A 19,538-nucleotide genomic window follows, 5' to 3' on the forward strand; every position below is an offset into this window, starting at 1 on the left:
AATTAAGGATGTACGGGGAAGATCCTCGATCAAAGGTTAAAACTAACACACAAAAAGACTTTAAATGTTTAAGTGCGTACAAATACAAAAGTTGTACAAATATAAGCAAAGGTAACTTTTTCTTTATACAGATTTTACTAGACTTTTAATTTATTAGATGAAATTTATACTTTATTAAATAAGTGATCAAGAATTATTACTTACAATTACACCACTCTTAAGGTGACATGATTTGATAATAGTATAAAAGTATGGATGACAAGGTTTGCTTGTAAGTTCTTCATCATCTTCAATGTCATCTAAGCGTATGAATATCAATTGAAATCTCGTTAGTAAAAGTTTTCAGTTAAAACAAGTATATGATGGATATATAATTATGCATAAACAAAACATGCAAAAATGTACATATAAACTCTTAAATTAGGAAAAAGAAAATTTCTCATAAACCACTTTTCCATAGATTTTTTTTTGCGAGAAACTACCTTCTTAAAACAAAAGTTGCGAGAAGAAACGTGGCTTATAAATTTGAGATCGAGTTTGTGACGCCATTAGAGCTTAAAGCTTGCACCACAGTTGTTGTTGATTCATCGTCAAGAGTTGGAAATTCGCGCTCACAAGAAGTAGGGTCGAAAACGAAGACATCGAAAACCCAAAAGCCTTGATGTCTAAAGATCAAGAAGTCACCAATTTGCAAATCATGGTCTTCACAGAATTTCACCCATCCTTGTTTGAATTGCAAATTGTCACCTAAATCAATCTTCACATCCCAAATTTTCTGTCTCTTGTCTATTAATAAGGCTGTCTTTTCTCCTTTTTCTGATCCTACACCAAGATATTTGTGGAATGATTTCGGGATTGACTGCAATTTTACATGCAAATAAAAATTTAATATTAATTAGCAAATTAGTACAGTACGTTATTAAGCTTGTCGCGTAGCTTAATTATCACGTTGATAGTGTAATTGGAATAGTACTGTGACAATTAAGCATGAACTAATGAGGTAAGGAGTTATATAGAAGTATAAGACGGACTTACAAAATTAGATTGGAAGCCAGGAATGAGAGGTTGGAAAAAGTGAGGTTTTGTAGGGCGATATAAGCTCATTTTAGCTTCCCTTAAGAAAACAAATTTGTGTTACTTTGTTTGCTTGAAGAAAGCTTTGTGTATGTATATGTTTGAGAAGCTCTTGTACGCTGTTGGTGCTTTTAATGTAGAAGGTGCATGTGCAAGTGTGCAACAACAACCAACATATATAGTACATAGTAAATTAGTAATACTACGTAGTTGTTCTGTTGTGTTACTCCGTATGACTGTTGTCTACGCTTGATTCACGTACTCTGTATAATGTATAATCGTTTTGGTTTTTTTGTAAGAGGTAAGAAAAAAGAATTAAGGAGATCCTCCACACGTGAATTCCTTATACTTCCTCCGTCCCAGAATACTTGACTTGTTTTCCTTATCGGGCCGTCCCTTAATACTTGACCTGTTTCTAAAAATGGAAATATTCTAATAATATTATATTATTTCTCACTTCACCCCTATTAACCCACCTACCCCCTACTCCATACAAAAAATAATTAAAAATTCAACCCGGCCCTACTCTCCCCCAACCCCACCTCTTAACCCACCTCCCACTAACTACATTTAAACAATACCCCACTATCAACTACTACCTATTAAATTAAATAAGTCAATTTAAGTCCCTTAAACTCTGTGCCGGTCAAACCGGATCGAGTATTCCGGGACGGAGGGAGTAATTATTTTGAACAATGGAAGTTAAATTTGGACTATTACAAGGATCAATATACATAGTATTATCAACTAAATGTCTCACGTTTGCTATCCAGTCAACCGCTGTGTTTGCATCTGTAAATATGTTTGATTTCCCATTTGATGATAGATCCAAGTAAGGTATTGATATCATTAATGATGCATTGCAACTTCCACGGAATGGACCAGCACCGGCCCTTTGATAGAATTGATGACAAGAAGGTTATCTCCTTCAATGTGAAGTTGTTTGATACTACGTATTAAGCTTGATAGCTTCTTGAATTCTTTTTGAAGAGTCAGTGTTTCTGCCATGAAGGATACAGTTCAAACTTTTTGGCTCTACCCATGAATTATCCAGTAATAGGTCTTTCACAATGAGATCCACCTATACAGTAACGGTATTTAATTTTGAAGGTTAGCTGGAAAAAAAGATTTTCTTTTTAGTAAGTAGTGAAAGGGCTATCAAGAAAAAGAGGTTTAAAATGCAAGTACAATAAATAAAAAAATAAGTTCAGTAATCCATCTCAAAAAAGTAATCTTTTCGTCTAGTCTATTTTTAATCATTTTGGCGGCATGACCGAGTGGTAAGGCGGAGAACTGCAAAATTGTGTATTACCCAACCATATCAGGTTCTCCGACTCAACTAGCCACCGCTGTTGCAAATTGAAAGTGCATGAAGAAACGGATTGACCTTTGGAGTCTCTAATTAATAATAACTCTTGTTGCCGCTGAAGTCGCTTTGGTTAAACCATCAAAGTTGAGTTGTATAATGTATAAAATTAATTAAAGTTATACCTAGCACGTTTTTTTTTTTCTACTACGAGGAGTTTTCATCGCCTTTGGTGAGTCGACTGATCTCTCGCGGGGTTTGCATGGGTATCTCGATGGACAACATCTCTTCCAGATGAGATTTTTTTCATACCTAAGGCTCGAACCCGAGACTTTGGTTAAGGAGTAAGACGCAGTACGAAAACAGTTATTAATAATGAAAGCTGGTTTGTTGACATGTACTCCCTCCGTTTTTTATTGTTCTTTACGTTTGACATTTTGCACGTTTATTAACGACTAATTAATGTGCATTGAGATTCCTCTATTTTTTTATTTAAACAAGGAAAATTACGTTTATTTATATATTAAATGACCCAATGAATTTAATTGGTTAAAATAATCATTTGACACAAATTTTGATAGAATATTAAAGCATTTATGTGATAATATAAAAGGAGATGTAAAAAACATTTTGAGACACCCAAAAAGAAATGTAAAGAATTAAAAAAAAAAAAAAACAAAGTGAGTACTATGTTACACTTTCTCGTGTACTATATTCCCATTTCTCGTCTACTATATTTCACATTCATATGCAAATCAATTACTAATATATTATACTCCACTTTTCAGTGTATTATATTCCAATTTTCTTAAAACCCGAATTTTTAGTCTGTATTATCTAAACAATGTTTGTTAGGTTTGTACTATTGATTCAGATGATGGGAATAGTAATATTGATTGACCATTCAATATTGGATTTAGCAACAATTTCTGACGATATTCAATGCTCTGCCTCCACCAAACATTACATTTATGGTAATTTCACAACTTTCTTTTATCAATAAATACGCTCCACTGCACATATGAAATATCACCAGAACATAGAATGTACAAGAGAAAGGGTTTAAGTTTGGTTTACTACTAAGGCATTGGTAAACAAAAGTGTTTAAATTGAATAACATACGTCTCAATTGAAGAGGGAGGATTCGTACATGTGACATATCGTATACAGGCTGGAGGTAAGTATTACTCGTAGGTATTTGGGTATTGGGTTGTCCAACAATCGCAAGAAGAAGAGAAATACACGGATACCCATCACCTAAAATTTCTATGGTAGAGTACATATCTAACATATTCAAGCAACAACAATTGGGAGGGGATCGGAACCTATCCACCCAGAACTCGTCCCGAATCCAGATTAACCTAAGGGTGAACCGGGTGATAACATATTCATTATACAAAAACAAGTACAGATTTAAGTTTGGGCTGATACCAAAAAAAAACATATTCACCCAAGCAAGTACAGATTTAAGTTTGGGCTGATACAAATCTAAATTCATTATACAAAAACAAGTGACACATTGTAAAATCAATGATGGAGTTCAGCAACATGTGGGATCCCAACAATACGGGTAACCTAGCTTGAAATCAACCGAAATAGTTATTGAAAGTTGAAGCCGATAACTCAAGTTCACCCCCAAGTGAATAAACCTGAAAATCAAAAAATGAAGATTGACTCGTGTAGATTTTTGAAGGATTTTTCAAAAGGAAAAAATTGACCAAGGAGTACCCTAGTTTGACCTGAGTTAAATTGACCCAAACTATATGACACGTCACCCGAATCTGATCGCCTGAACCAAACACAATCCAAATGATCATTTTGCTACAGCTAGTTTCCTTACTTTAATCTGATGTCAAAACCCCCCTCACTTACGTTAATTGATAAATACACAATGGCATTACATCCCACTGGTGTACAAGAGGGTTATATCGGTAGCAATTCATCTTACATCCAACTCAGGAGTTGGTCCAATTCACTCTTGCATTTACACTTGTATTCGAAAAGCAGGACATAAAAATCACCTGCAACTTGTTGAGGAAAGAAGATCCGCCTGTTGAGTATAAACAGTGAACTGCAGTCTATGGCATCCATCCAATTCACTTCTCACGAGTCTTCGGATGTGCCATTTGGGAATTCGTCACCTGGACCACCAGGTGATCCGTTTGATAACCGGTTCGCGGCTGTGGAATTCGAATAAGGGGAGTACGCAGAAACAGGGCTGTTTCGGGAGTAGCGGTTCTGTGCTGCTGTGCTACTTCTGGTTACTTTAAGACGAGCCTTTCTACCCTGTTTGTACCATCAAAGAAAGGGTAAATATCAAGGACATCGTAGCAGCATAACATTAAGTCAGATGAATGATCAGCCAAAAGAGGGAAAAATATAACGTCGAAGAGAAAAGCAGTTTCTTAGTTTTTCCTTCCATTTCTTATCTCCATTACATTAACTAACCTTTCCCATGCATTTCTCCAAATGTGGGGCAAATCTTCCAGCTGCAATAGACCTCCCGCAGTTCATGCAGTCAAATACATCGTTTGCTACAGTTGGATGTGTTTGTCCAAATATGTCAACTACGTGCTTTCCATTTGCTTCACCACTGTTGCTTGAATCAGCAACCTTTATCCTGGCCTGTACTGACAACTTCAACTCTTCTTCCTCTTCTTCCAAATTCCGGTCAAGACCAAGCCTCGCAATCCGGTGGCACTCTGATGCAACATCAACAATGATCGAATCCAAGAGGTCACTAAATAACTGTGATGAAAGCTGCAAGCAACAAACCTTACAAGTTCATCAACTAAAACATATTGCACATGTAATGGACAAGACATACAACACAAAACAAACAGGTTCAGCTATTATGCAGTCATACAAGGGTTAGGTTAGCTTAAGAAAATAAAAATTCAGGTGTATCTCATATTCAACCTCTTAAACCCACACCCGCTGGAGAGATATTCAACCTCATACATGTTTTATCTGGCTCCTAATGTCCTAAGCTAACCTCTCTGGACATCACTGAAACCTTGAGCTAGTTGATCAAAATCTTAGACCTCTGATGCATAAGTAGTTAAGTACAGATAAATGATTGTTTTCCTTTGTTTATATGCTTGTTACAACGTATATTATCAAGAATAAAGTGAATTAAAAGTTGGTATTAATTGTACATATTACAAACATACCACACTCTACACATTAACCAAGTGCAGAAAAGAATATAGCACCCCAAAAAGCAGTGCATTAGAAATCTGTATACACTGTCATTCTGCAATCATAGATTTAGATACAAGATAACCTTGGTGGAACGATGGGTATTTCACAGAAGGCAACAAATCAACCCCCAAAATACAATGCTAAATATATTCAAGCACATGCTAACTTGGTGAGTCTGATTTCACAGGAGATTTGTCTGCATACACACTCTCCCACCCAGCCACGCATACTGGACCACTATCTCTTACGAGTACTGGACTAGCCAGGTTTCTACAGATATAAAAAAAATGCTTGACATTCTGTCATCAGTCATCAGTCATCAGTCATCAACCAACATCATCCCTAACCCAATATGCGCACTTTGTATAGATCACATATCATCCATCATTCATCTCTATCCATAATTCAAAGCAAAATCCATAATTTATAGGTGCATCGAATACAACCAAAGAAGCTCATCAAAGTTCTTCAATACAACCAAAGAAGCTCATCCAAGTACTTTAATAAAACCAAAGAAGCTCATCCAAGTACTTTAATAAAACCAAAGAAGCTCATCCAAGTTCTTTAAATCAAAGGCCTCTAACTTCAATTAAGTGCCTCTAGCTTCTATAAAAATATTTCCTCACTTAGAAAGGGAAACTCCAATAGGATGCAAGATTTTGACTCATACATGGGGTACAACCACCCATGTGAACAAGCAGCACCCTCTAAGAAATGATTGACAAACGTAATCAAAATAATGGTAGGAATGTGCTATAAGCAACAATTCAAACAGGATGTTCTTATCATGGAGAATGTCAAGTGGAAATGAAAAGGACGCATGTGACATAAGTTGTTGGATCACCAGTGCATGTGGTGATAAGAAAAAAAGTTGTTTTAACTAGGAGTCTAGGAGTGAATTCATCTCTGTAGATAGCTGAAACCTTGTCTAGCTGAATGTACCTAGCCCCAAGACTCCAACCAATACGTGCTTGAGGGGTTCTTCTAATTTCCCAATTCTGGCTTGCAGAAAATCAGAGCTCTTCTAAGGCCAATCGCTAATCCTGATTTCCTGAAATAGCCTGGAATCACTATAATAGGCCAATCTTCTATTAGTCACTTTGAAAAAAATATAGTGAAGCATTGTGAGAGTCAGCGGCTCCCGCCCCATCAAGAAATTGAAAAACCGTTACATATTCAGAGTATATAAAGATACAAATTAACCTTTGCCTCAATGGTCATGTGGTCGTCAGATGTTAAGTGTTTTGTTGATGCATTTTTCCCAGGATCGATTCTTTAATCCTACAAAGTTGCTCTTTTTACTTGCCTGTGTTCTTTTTCCCAGTATTCTTTTACACTTTTTGTTTTTGTTTTACTTTCTTCTTTTATTTCTTTTTGATAGGATCGTTCTTTTTTCTTTCATTTTTAGAAAACAGCAAAATTTTCATGTAAAACGTGTATTATTAGTACAAAGTCATATTTAGTTTATGTTTACTTTATACGAAGTATTATAATCAAAATTTTGATTTATACTCCCCCTGTCCCTTAATACTCGCACCGCTTTCCTTTTCGGGCCGTCCCTTAATACTTGCACCGCTTCTATAAATGGAAATTTTTATCAATATTATATTATTTCTCACACTTACCTACACCCTACTCCCTACAGAAAATTATTTAAAAATTCACACCCCCCACACACCACTCCCCACCCTTACACATTTTCCACTAACTATATTAAAAAAATACCCCACTATCAACTAACACCTATTAAATTAATAAGTCAATTCAAGTGTCTTAAACTCCACACCGGTCAAACCGGTGCAAGTATTAAGGGACAGAGGGAGTACTATTTAACCCCCCAACAACTATTTCCTGGCTCCGCCATTGGTGAGAGTTCATCAATAAGGAAATATCTTTGATTCTAGTAACCCCAAAATTTCAATAGTCCAACTGTTCAAGAACTTATATGTTTGGTATGTTGATGAGACTTTCAGATAACTTTGGTGTCTTCCCTAGTAGCGCACTATAGGCAACAGAACAAAGAGGTTCTATCAGTTTGATTTGGAGGGAAAGGTTTAAAATAGAATAGAGTATTTCAGACTCGCAGTGCTCTTACCTTTCACCAGCATTGAACTAAAAGCTAATCTTTTGGTTCTTTCCTCTCTTTCCACCGATGTTCAGTATGCGGATTTTCCAGTGCATTGATGGTAGAATAGGCATACCTGGTGGAAAATTGGAGGGAAAATAATAGCATCATTGCTGCCTATTGCTGCAACGACATTTCCTATTGTTTGTGTCAGAAGCTCATCATGAAAAAATAGGTAACTTAAATTAGCAAGCTTTGATCATCAAACAAGCTTAGAGAATCCTAAATATTCCAGACACAGTTTTGTCCCAACTCCCAAGTTTCTGGGGGTAAATATAAGGAATAGGAGGAGGGCTAGCAAGAGGTTAGCTACTTGGAGTTGGGAATTACATTTTTCAATCAAGATACAGTGTCATCCTTGGGTGCAATGAGAAATCCCTTGAAGGTATGTTATGGAGGAAAGTATCATGTCGATAGAAGTCAATGAGGAAGAAGAATTAGAGACTTGTTAGAATATTTGGGGTGAGCGACCTACATGTATTATGTTCATCCCTCTGCCTTCCCACCTGATCAAGAACAAGCTTGCCTTCCCTTACAGTAAGCAATGACACTACACTGCTGAGAATATCTATTGACATGCAGGAATTGGAAGATGATAGATGACAATACTGGATTACTGGTAGTAGTCAAGCTCAGGATGATAAGTATCAAATGTACAAGTAGGACAAGGGGTTAAATCCTAGGTGGTTAATACTTAGGTGAACCTAAGCAAAGGGGCCCTTCCATAAGAAGAAGTAATGGACCTAGATTGTGCTTCGTACCAATGGAGGGCAATGCAGACACATCAGATATACTCTTTCCAGACTAGTGTTAGCCCAACTTTGGACAGTGGTCATTTTGGACTCAAGAGGTGAAAAGGACAGCATGATGCATTGAGTATATGGATGTCTTATTGGATGTATTAAGTTATTAACTTGAGTATGGTAAGTAAGTTATTTTCAAAGTGGTACGGAGTAACCACGTTGATAATTTGAATTGCCACAAAGTACAAATGAGGCCTGAATACTTTTGGGGTTAAAAAAATAGGGAACACTCTAGGGAGCAACTCTGTACTGTCACCAAAGACGTTTTGGCAGATAAGGATTCATGGTGTTTTGGGATTAGTGTTACCATGGATAGCTGGTGGAGAAATGATAGGACTGCTACTTATGCCCCATGGTCTTAGCAGCTAGGTTTTCATTTGTCTATACACGTCGTGGAAGGGTGGGCTAAATTGCAAGTCTGCAACTATCATAGGGCTAAAACATAGGGTCCTAAACTGCAACTTTCAAGGGCTAAAATATAGGGTGCTAAACTGCAACCATCATGGCTACACACAACAGCTATATGATTCTTGCATGAAATGAAAACATCAAAGGTTCAGACAGAAACTGTTGTAGGCTTTTGGTAAGGGCCTTTCCCAGATAAATACAATGACCGGATAGTCCACAAAGGAGCTCAGAGGAAACTATGTTTTCTGAGGCTACATTTCTCATCAAGGCATTCACTGATCAGTTATACTTTCAACGCTTAAAAATCTCCCAACAAAACTTGATACTTCAGGAAGTACAGAAAGAATTGGAATTTAGAAGGCCTGTATTTTGGATACTGAAATTCATTTTAAGAACCACAAAAGTCCAGAAGGCAGCTATCATACAGCTGAGTGAATTGAACAATAAAGCCTCCAAGTATTCCCTCTCCTTTTGCTGTTAACGCTTCAAATACCTCTGTATTATTCATGACCTTAGCAACATAAACAGCAGTTGGCTGCTAGGAGCTCAGAACACGCTTAAGAAAGGGCAATAGAATTTTGCTACTTCAGAAGTAAAGGATTGCAGACAAAAATAAAAAGCCTACATTTTGGTTGTTGCCATTTATTTAAAAGACAGCTAAAAAGATAGGTGAGTGAATCAGATAAGAATGTCTCAAAGTAATCACTCTACCTTTGTTGTTAGAGTTATAATATGTCTGTATTATTATTATTGGTGGAGGTCCTGGTGGACAAAGCCTTACCATATAGCATTACGAAAGGTAAGACAAACAGAAAGTGATTTGCGGACTACCTCCAGTCCTCCTCTAGTTAGTGGATTGTGACTGCAAACAGTTACACAAAGAAACTAGGCAAACAAGGTTGGAACTTTTTTATAAAAAAAAAAAATCTCTGATAGTCTGTTTATTGAACTTCTTTCTGTTGATTGACTTAAAATGCTTATGTTGATTGACCGGAGCAGAAACCCAAACTGCATAACCTACAATGACACCATCAACCAATGATACTCCCAAGTATAAGAAGGTCAAAACACATAAAACCTTACCCCTAATCAATCAACAGTGATAGATTTCTTGACCTTCCTACGCCATTCATAAAATCAAAAAAAACCACTGAGGTGTAAAATAATCTCCCAAGAGCCTCCAAGTCTTAGAAACAACAACCACCCAATCAGATTCTGTGAAGGTCTAGATGTATGACACCTTACCCTATGGCATTTTAAAAATAAGAACGAGAATTTGGGGATTGAAGCGAAACATGGGAGTGGAAATCGGTGGTTGCGGAATCACTAGACAATTCCCATTTCCTAGTTTGATTGTGGTGAGAATATACTGGGAACAAATTACAAAATTACTTAGCGGTCAGTAACACCTCCCTCTCCCTTTCAACCAACGGCACTTTGGTCTTCAATGAATCCCCATCCAACGAAACAACAACACAATCGTGGTTTTGGAAACTCCAATCCCATTTCCATCTTATATGCAACCAATGGCTCACCCCTCCGCCAAGGATTGTTTTAGCCTTTTGAACTCTAGTCATTATACGATTGGTTGCCAGATCACAATTAGAACAATTCATTTGAAGGTTATAGCGTCAATTTAAAACTCAGAAACCACACAAAATTGGAAAGAATTTCGTGCAAGGCAGGCGGGTAAGTACCTGAGACTGGGATGAAGATGAACTATCTTCATTAGGTACGGACATTGCTACAAATGATAGCAGGTACACACCTGATTTCAAATTCAACACAATTGTAACAACATCATACAATGCTTTAATTATACAAACAACAAAATTGAAAAGTTAATATACTGCTATATGATAATTCAACAGAAACTACAGAATTGCAAAACCCTCAGAAAATAAATTCAATCGAACAAAAATAAAAAGCTAAATATTTCTGGAAATTAAAGCTAATAACGAGAAAAATACAAAACCTAATCATGAAAAGGCGATAAATTGACCGAAGATTTGTAATGGAGATGATTCTTTCAGATGAAGTTGATCCAATTCGAATATGTGACGATAGAAATAAATAAACAAAAGAATAAAAACGAAACAATTATGATCACAAAAGAAAAAAGACAGAGAAGAAGAAAATCAATTTACCGGCGAAGAAAACACGACGGCAAGGTGGAGAAGCGCCGATGAGCGGTTGATTGCGACTGTGTACACGAACAGCAGCGCGCGGTCTAGTGCCCCGTTCTATTTACCTATTTTTCAGTTTTCACGTAACCATTTTTATTTTAGTGACTGATTAGTTTTTTTTTTTTTTGGTGCGTATGAGCCACAAGGGCAATATAAATTACAAATGGGGGTGGGGGGATTCGAACCTAAGACCTATTGTACACAGGCCCTCAGCCTTAACCACTAGGCCAAGACATCATTGGTTTTAGTGACTGATTAGTGATTACACTATGTTCTACTTTATTAAGACCACGTTGTAAAATATGTAAATGGGTTGATAAAGTATGTCCATGAGGAGAGAGATCGAGAAAAAAATAAGTGGAAAAACTTACCATTTAAAGTATGGGGCAAACTTAAAATGACATCCAGAAAAGAAATATGGGACAATATTTTAGGGGACATATGGAGTAAAAAATTAACAACTCATACCATATGTGTATATGGAATAGTAATATTCATTAATTTATATAAAGTCAAGCTCTTGAAATCACTAAGTATCGTAAAACCTTCATATGACAACAAATTAACTAACTTACCACTCTTAATATCGATTGTGAAACCTTGATATTTGCTCAGTGCAACTCGAAGTCATGAACCCTTATGAGCTTACTGACATCATCGGAAAAAAGCAATTGTATAACCAACTTCTCCAGTGAATTCTTTTCGCTCCTTCGAAAACAAAAAAAGACATGTAAATTTAACTTTTAAACAATGTGTAAGCTAGAATGGACCTTTAAGTCACTCTTGCTCATAAAACAAGGGAGCACAAAAGGCATGGCAAAAAAAATGATTCATGTATAACGGACTTGCAAAAAAAAGTACACCAAACCACAAGTAGAAGGAAAAAAAAAAAGAATCTCTACGCATGAGGACTTCCCATATTAGCAGTCAATTAGTACGGATCAATAAATAGTTTACACTTACAACATCAACTCTCAACTACTCGATATTCACCCATCTAAATACGCCAATAAATTGCATATTTCAACATCTAATTAATAATCCAGATTTGTCCAACATAAAAGGTAAAATGACTGCAAGTTGAAACACAGTCTGCTCATGCTTACTAACAACCTATTATTGCTCGGTGCACCTTTTAAAAAACAGAGTAATATGGATAAGAGCGCACTACCATACTTCCTCCGTTTTTTAATACTTGCAACGTTTGTTACTTTCACGCATGTCAATACACAACTTTGGTCATTTATATCTTAAATTCTCTTTATGCAATAATTATAAGAAGTTGATATTTTGAAAATACACATTGAGACGAATCTAATAAGATCCCACATGACTATTTATCTTATATAACAAACACCAAAAATAGTCAAAGTAGATTATATAAATAGTGTAAAAAGTTCAAACATTGGGAGTATTAAAAAAACAGAGGAAATATAAGTTAAGAAAACATACCGGTACAAAAGTTGGAAAATTCCTCTATAATACTTAAGCTAAGAAAATAACAAAGATATGTCAAAAAAAAAATAACAAAGATAAGTGGGTCACATACCATTGTTGCTAAAAAATTTAGAGAACCTTTTAGAGTATCTTGACCTTCAAATATTAGTTTTTTTAATATTCTATAGCACCCCTCCGTTTTTGTTTGTCTGTTACGTTTGGATTTTTGCACGTTAACATATAATATAGATTCTTTTTCTTTTTTATTTTAAATGCTTTAAATCCACCATTAATCCTGATTTTGTTATTTCAAAATCTGACATTTATTCTCTCTTTGAATGTAGTGCAAAATACCTTTTATTTTTTATTAAAAAAAATAAACCCAAGTAACACTTGGGAAATTGTAAAGAAATTTAATGAATTGAAAAAATGGGACCAATGAAAATTAAAAATTGGCATAAAAAATGACAGTATAATAAGTTTATAAAACGAAAAATTCTCCCACGTAAAAAGCATTGTGAAACATCATAAAGGGAAAATGTATCAAATAAAAAGAAACGGAAGGAGTAGATATGATTTTCACCTTTTCAATTCCTTTAAATTTCAACAAATTCTGTTCAACAAACAATCATATACAAAGTATATCTTTCACACCCAACCCAATTATAGTATGTTTTAAAAAGCATGGGGTGCAGTGGGGTGATGCAATGATAAAGGGTCTTGATTCTTGAATCGTTAGTGTGAGGTGAGATAAAAATTATTAAAATTCTCTTACTAACTTTCTTAAGCCCTGTTCTGTTCACCTTATTTTCACTTATTTCAGGAAAAATAAGTTCAGATAAGTTTAGATAAGTTCAGTTAAGTTCAGATAAGGGTTGGCCAAGTACAATTTATAACTTAAATAAGTTTTGATAAGTTCTAATAAGTTCAGATAAGTTCAGATAAGTTCAGATAAGATAAGTTCAGGAAAAATAAGTTGAAATCAAGTGAATAGAACGCAGCCTAATCTCTCATCTCTTCTTCTTTTTCACCAAGGGTAAAATAATATTTTCCTATTTATTTCTTATCCTTTTCGTTGTACCACCTCCTCCTTAATTACATATCGATGGAATAAGAGGTGTTTTTATCCCTATATGTATCCCCTCTAGCTCTTATCCTATCCCTCTACACAAACACTACATTTATCTAAGGAATTTTTTTTTAATTAATACATAGGTTGTTGGTAGAGCTGACAAACATGTCGTGTCGAGTAATGTTCGTGTTCGTGTCGAATATAAATGGGCTGGAAAAACTCAACACTAACCAGACCCATTTAATAAACGTGTCGTGTCGAATAGACGTCTATAACGGCTCGTTTGGTATGAGAAGGGGATAGGGATAGGGACAAAGATAGGGATAAAGATAGGGAATTTGACATAGGGAATTCATTAATTTTATCCTTATCTCTTGTTTGGCATGGTATGGGAAATGTGTTTGGAATTGTTGGATAGAATAGAAAATAAAATAATAAACTTACAATAATACCCTTATAATTGTACATTTGTTTTTTTTATGGGAATATAATTATCTTTTCACAATTAAATGAGAAATCCCCATTCTTATACCTGCCCCCCCTAGGTACAAGATTAGTGGGATAATGAGGCATTTAATCCTTATCCCTATCCCTCATAAATTGTCAATTCCTTATAAACAAACAATGGATAGTAGTAAGTAGGGATAAGAAATCCTTATCCCTCCTCTTTATCCCTCTAAACAAACGAGCCGTAAGTGCTATTCGACACAACATTTTTTTTATTTCTCCAATCGTAACATTCGTGAAACCGTCGTTCCGATTACAGGAGGATATTAAGGATAACGTAGTTGTCCTAGAGATAGAATCATAGAATATCATATGTGGTAGAGTTGTGTTAAATCTGAGCTACATGATAGAAGATAAACGTCTATATGAATTAGAAAATCTACAAAGAATAGGATATCTATTTGTAATTTAAAATAGAGGTGTTTTTTTTTAGAATATATTTAGAATAGGATATCTATTTGTAATACCCATAAATAATACTCAAAATACTGATCCCTCCGTTTCTTTTTGTTTGTTACGTATTTCTTTTAGGGTGTTTCACAATGTTTGTTACGAGGTAGAATCTTTCATTTATAAACTTATTATATTGTCATTTTTTGTGTCAGGTTTTAATTTTAATTGGTCTAATTTTTTCAACTTATTAAATTTCTTTACAATTTCCCAAGTATGTTAAGCTAGCAATCTGTGTGCTTTTTCGTTATTACAAACTTTTGTATTAGGCGGTCTTACACAAAAGACCACATTTGTGTCATATAAGTTAATCACTGAAACTAATTAGTTAACAACTGAAACTAATTAGTTAAATACTGAAACCAAATAGTTATGCAAAGCAACTAATTAGTTAATCACTAGAACTAGTTAGTTAAGTAATGGGGCAAATTAGTTAAGTATTGGAATCAATTAGTTAACGAATCAAAGTGGTCTTTCCGGTAAGGCGGTCTTTCACAAAAGTAGCCGTTTCATTATTGGTTCATTTTGATAAATAAAACAATCTTATTGGTTGTTGAAATGATTATTGGATTTAGGTTTTACTTGGGTAATTTTTTTAATAAAAAAGAAAAAGAATTTTTATTATACGTTAAATAAACGTGTAAAAGTCCAAACGTAACCAACAAAAATAAACGGAGGTAGTATATCGGTGCTACTTCTTGAAGGCCAAAAATTGAAAACTGAGGGACACAACCACCACCACTAGTTTTACGATAAACGAGGTATAATCTCATTAATTAGCTTCTTCATTAGGCATGAGATAAACCTTGAAATGACAAAGGATAATAAACGAACCTTATCATATCCGATACGAAAAGTAATTAACAACATAAAAATATAACTTATGTTTTAGAAATTCAATATTTCTATCGAAATACAAAGTACAAAACACAAAACAAGCAATTGAGTCCAGATGAGTGTGATTTCTCTTGTTGAAGATATCAGTTAAATTTCCAATCCAATCCGATTCGATCCAATACAATAGGTCCATTATTGATATTATTGACCGCTCTCCACTTTGCAAAAGGATCTAACTAATCAACTCTATTCTGCAAAATGAGTTCCATTATAAATTTAGCAAAGTGACATGAAATATGTAGAGCAAAATGACGTGTCATGTAACTTGTCAAGTACTGAAATTGGAAAATAGAGATCTTCTAACATAAATACACGATTATTAGAATCAAAGGGAAAATGTAGGAAATCTTTAATATATATATTCTAAATTGTAATATGTGTGTTTTTTTCTTCTAAATAAGCGTATTTCTAAGTCCGCAATAAAAAAATGTACGTACTAATGAGAAGTGAGCTAGGAACTTACTATAGAAATTCATTTTGGGTGTTTCTCCAGACTGAATGAGCTCAAAGACAATATGATCACCAGTTTTCAAGCCATGCGCACGGTGAAAAGCATTCCACGTTCCAATATAAACAGTACGACCCTGGTTACGATTTCTCAGTGTAACTTGCCATTCTTTCCCTTGTTGATCTGTTAGTGTCACGTCACACCATTTGTTTACTAGATCATTTTCCCTTGCAAATTGTGATGGGACACTCTACAAATATGCCAATATTGCATTAGTTTTACTCAATGAATCGCCCCAAAATAAAAACGTGGGTATATAAAACGGGTGGTAGAGTATGTTGTACAGAAAAAATAATCACAATGGAGGGTATGAAAGCTTACCACTCCTCCCCATTTCAAGGTGAATGATTTCACAAAGGTTTCGTAGTACGGATATCCCCTCGGTTCAAAGGATGCTTTCCCTGCTGGATGGGCCTTGTGCTTTTTGTTCCTTTTCAACTCTTCAACGTACAAGTATTATTGTACACAAACCGTGAAACCACAACATTAGTCAATACTCAATACAGAGATGCTAAAAAGCATAACAACCTATACTTATTCCGTTCCGGAAATATTGCATCATTTGTTTTGTACAATATTCAGACTACGATTTTGGCCATTTTTTGTGATTCGTACGTAAGAAAATTTTAGTCATGTCGAATCATGTTAGATTTGTATCGATATATATTTTCTAAATATTAAATTTTTATAATTTTTACTTACACATGATTTGAGATATTAAGAGTCAAAGTAATGGTTAGAACAGTATAAGTCAATCATAGTGCAATATTTCCAGAACGGAGGAAGTATATCTTTTGTGTTGCATATGGAATACTCCGTAGTTCTTAATTATACAAGCAGAACCAATGAGGTATATATGGGTCTAGTGATTAAGACCGGGAACATGTGTACCATATGTATCAGGTTCGAATTTCCTGCCCCATTTGTAATTTATATTGTAAAAAAAAAAGGCAGAAGCAGAGATATCAAAGAATAAATTAAAATAAAATAAAAGACAACTAACCTTTCCCATTCTTGCAAAATCCCTTTATTTCTTGGTTGTTTAAGCTTGATGATAGCGCCTTCTCTACCGTGAGATGGTGTAAACCCGGAAACGGACGCTCACAAGTAGTAGGATCGAACACGAAAACGTCGAAAACCAAGTTTTGATGATATTGAAACACCAAGAAATCACCAACTTGTAAACCATGGTCGTTACAAAAATTGTTCCAACCATCTTTAAAATGCAACTTATCATCGAAATAACCCACTTTGACCTTCCATAGGTAATCTCCAACTTCATAGTTTCTTATTTTGGCAATCTTTTCATCACCTTCCTCTTTATCTTCTTCTCTAAGATACTTTAGGAATGACTTCGGAATCGACTGTCATCAAAATTAGTGCAACAATGTACATAAGCGTTAGTAAATTCACATGATTACTTATAAGATTAATAGATTAAGAAATTAAAGAGATAATGATTAGAAGAAAAAAAAGACTTACGAAATTGGATTGAAAATTTGGTAAAAGAGGCTGAAAAAAATGGGGGTTGATTAAGGAGAAGTTGTTCATTTTACAGTTTTTGAGTGTAAGTTTTGTTTAACTCTGGTTTTAAGTTTTGCTTTTAAGGGAAATAAATGGGGTGTTGACCATTGTGCTTAAATGCTATTGGTAAATCAATCGACGCTAAAACAGCAACTAATCAAGTTTCATTGTTTTATCCAAAAAAATAAAAATTATACTTCCTCCGTCTTTTAATACTCGCAACGTTTGAACTTTTGCCACTATTCATATAATCTACTTTGACTATTCTTAGTGCTTTTTATATAAGATAAAACATAGTCATGTGAGATCTTGTTAGATTCGTCTCAACGTGTATTTTCAAAATATTAACTTTTTATAATTCTTGCATAAAGAGAATTTAAGATATAAATGATCAAAGTTGTGCATTGGCATGCGTGAAACTAACCAACGTTGCGAGTATTAAAAGACGGAGGAAGTATGTCATCTGCTATAGAAATTGAAGTACTGTAGTAAATCACATCCGTTTCCACCAAAACCTTATCACCACTATAAAAATTACGGAGTATATGTTTTTTTATATATATATACTTCCTCCGTTTCTTTTTGTTTGTCACATGTTTGTTTTAGGGTGTTTCACAATGTTTGTTACGTGGTAGATCTTTCCTTTTATAAACTTATTACTTCGTATACTATAATTTTTTGTGCCATTTTTTAATTTTAATTGGTCCAATTTTTTCAACTCATTAAATTTCTTTACAATTTCCCAAGTATGTTAAGTTAGCAATCTTTGTGTTTTTCCATTATTGTTTCATTTTGATAAATAAAACAATTTTATTGGTTGTTGAAATGATTAGTGGATTGAAGTTTTTTTTTTTTTTGAATAAAAAAGAAAAAGAACCTTTAGTATACGTTAATAAACGTGCAAAAGTCCAAATGTAACAAACAAAAATAAACGGAGGGAGTACTTTTTAACTAGATTTGAAATGATTGTTTTATCTTTGTGTTTTATTATTTCATTTTAATTTTATTATTGGCTGATTTATAACCTGACATTATTCAATCATAAGGTTTATGTATTTAGAAATGTCAAAATAAATGGTACGGGGATTGTTTCTTTTTATTTACTCAGTAACAATAAGTATAACATGATATAGACAACTTAAGGTAGACATCTAATTAAATTTTTTATCGTGATCAAATTTTATTTATTTTTTATTTTTATACATGCATATTTATCTTTGATATATTTTTTTTTTTTTGAGAGGGTGATGTTAAAATGTTAATCTAGAAAAATCTAAATCTAGAATGTACTATGTAAAAATCTAGTAGTAAAGTGTGTAGAAAAATCTAGCCAACACAATGTCTAGAATTTACTTAAAAAATATCTAATTAAGTGCCTAGAAGAATCTAGTTAGTGAGGAGGTAGAAAATTCTAGAGAATGAAGATAACCTATATTGAACAACTATAAATAGACTCGCGCAAATATTGTTGTAAAATTCTTATTAATGTGATCAATGATAAAAATGCAATTTTGTTATATTATTCAGCCTCATCAAAACTTCCGCTTGCTTCCTCAAATTTCTATCAGGTGATTGGGATAGAGGATATTATATTTGATCACATTAACTTTTAACCACATATACGCTTCGTGAAATTTATCTTATAATTTTTGTGATTGGATGATATAAAAATTTAATGCAATCGATAAATATAAATTTTATCTGGTCTAACAAAATTTTGTTGAGTAAAATTGAATAACTTTATCTTTAGTTTAATCTTGATTAAATTAATATTAAACGACATAGGCTATTATTATAGGATTCCATTTAAAAAGTTCTATTCCATGTAAAAAAATAGTCCATAGAATTATTATTTTTTGAGCTGAATTCTCAAGGTTGACAACCTGTAAAAATTTAAAAAATCACTCATATAAGCTAAGTCTTGATGTTTCAAATTCTCACTGCAAGTCACCTGCGTATATGGTAATCTCATATAAACATGTATCTTAATAAACGAATAAACAACACTTAAAGCTATGTTAAATCGAAAGATATACA

The 19,538-nt window shown here is 34.0% G+C and overlaps 3 protein-coding genes across 11 annotated transcripts; all 3 read right to left on the reverse strand.

Moving 5' to 3' along the window:
* Positions 1-9: 9 nt before the first annotated feature.
* LOC110805820 (B3 domain-containing protein REM9-like) lies at positions 10-1,244 on the reverse strand. The gene is made up of 2 exons (XM_022011430.2): positions 1,036-1,244; positions 10-859 (listed from the first exon to the last, which is right to left on the reverse strand). The coding sequence occupies exons 1-2, from the start codon at positions 1,102-1,104 to the stop codon at positions 518-520; spliced, it is 411 nt and encodes a 136-aa protein (XP_021867122.1). The 5' UTR covers positions 1,105-1,244; the 3' UTR covers positions 10-517.
* Positions 1,245-3,736: 2,492 nt separating this feature from the next.
* Positions 3,737-11,824, reverse strand: LOC110805818 (SAGA-associated factor 11). 9 transcript variants are annotated; one of them, XR_002538121.2, is made up of 6 exons: positions 11,068-11,204; positions 10,618-10,688; positions 4,829-5,155; positions 4,402-4,666; positions 4,120-4,169; positions 3,737-4,029 (listed from the first exon to the last, which is right to left on the reverse strand). XR_002538121.2 is itself a non-coding variant. In XM_056839179.1 (5 exons), exons 3-5 carry the CDS (start codon positions 10,660-10,662, stop codon positions 4,484-4,486), a joined length of 555 nt encoding a protein of 184 aa, XP_056695157.1. In that variant the 5' UTR covers positions 10,663-10,688; positions 11,068-11,171; positions 11,682-11,824; the 3' UTR covers positions 3,737-4,483. The 9 variants fall into 9 exon arrangements, 3 of the variants coding, with proteins under 3 accessions (XP_056695157.1, XP_056695156.1, XP_021867121.1); XR_008930065.1 differs by having other exon boundaries at positions 4,253-4,666; XR_002538120.2 differs by lacking the exon at positions 4,120-4,169.
* Positions 11,825-15,325: 3,501 nt separating this feature from the next.
* On the reverse strand, positions 15,326-17,616 carry LOC130470685 (B3 domain-containing protein REM14). The gene is made up of 5 exons (XM_056841212.1): positions 17,460-17,616; positions 16,981-17,341; positions 16,299-16,417; positions 15,933-16,167; positions 15,326-15,660 (listed from the first exon to the last, which is right to left on the reverse strand). The coding sequence occupies exons 1-5, from the start codon at positions 17,526-17,528 to the stop codon at positions 15,656-15,658; spliced, it is 789 nt and encodes a 262-aa protein (XP_056697190.1). The 5' UTR covers positions 17,529-17,616; the 3' UTR covers positions 15,326-15,655.
* Between the last annotated feature and the right edge of the window lie 1,922 nt (positions 17,617-19,538).

Source organism: Spinacia oleracea, chromosome 3 (genome assembly GCF_020520425.1).
Source record: "Spinacia oleracea cultivar Varoflay chromosome 3, BTI_SOV_V1, whole genome shotgun sequence".
Taxonomy (NCBI): domain Eukaryota; kingdom Viridiplantae; phylum Streptophyta; class Magnoliopsida; order Caryophyllales; family Amaranthaceae; genus Spinacia; species Spinacia oleracea.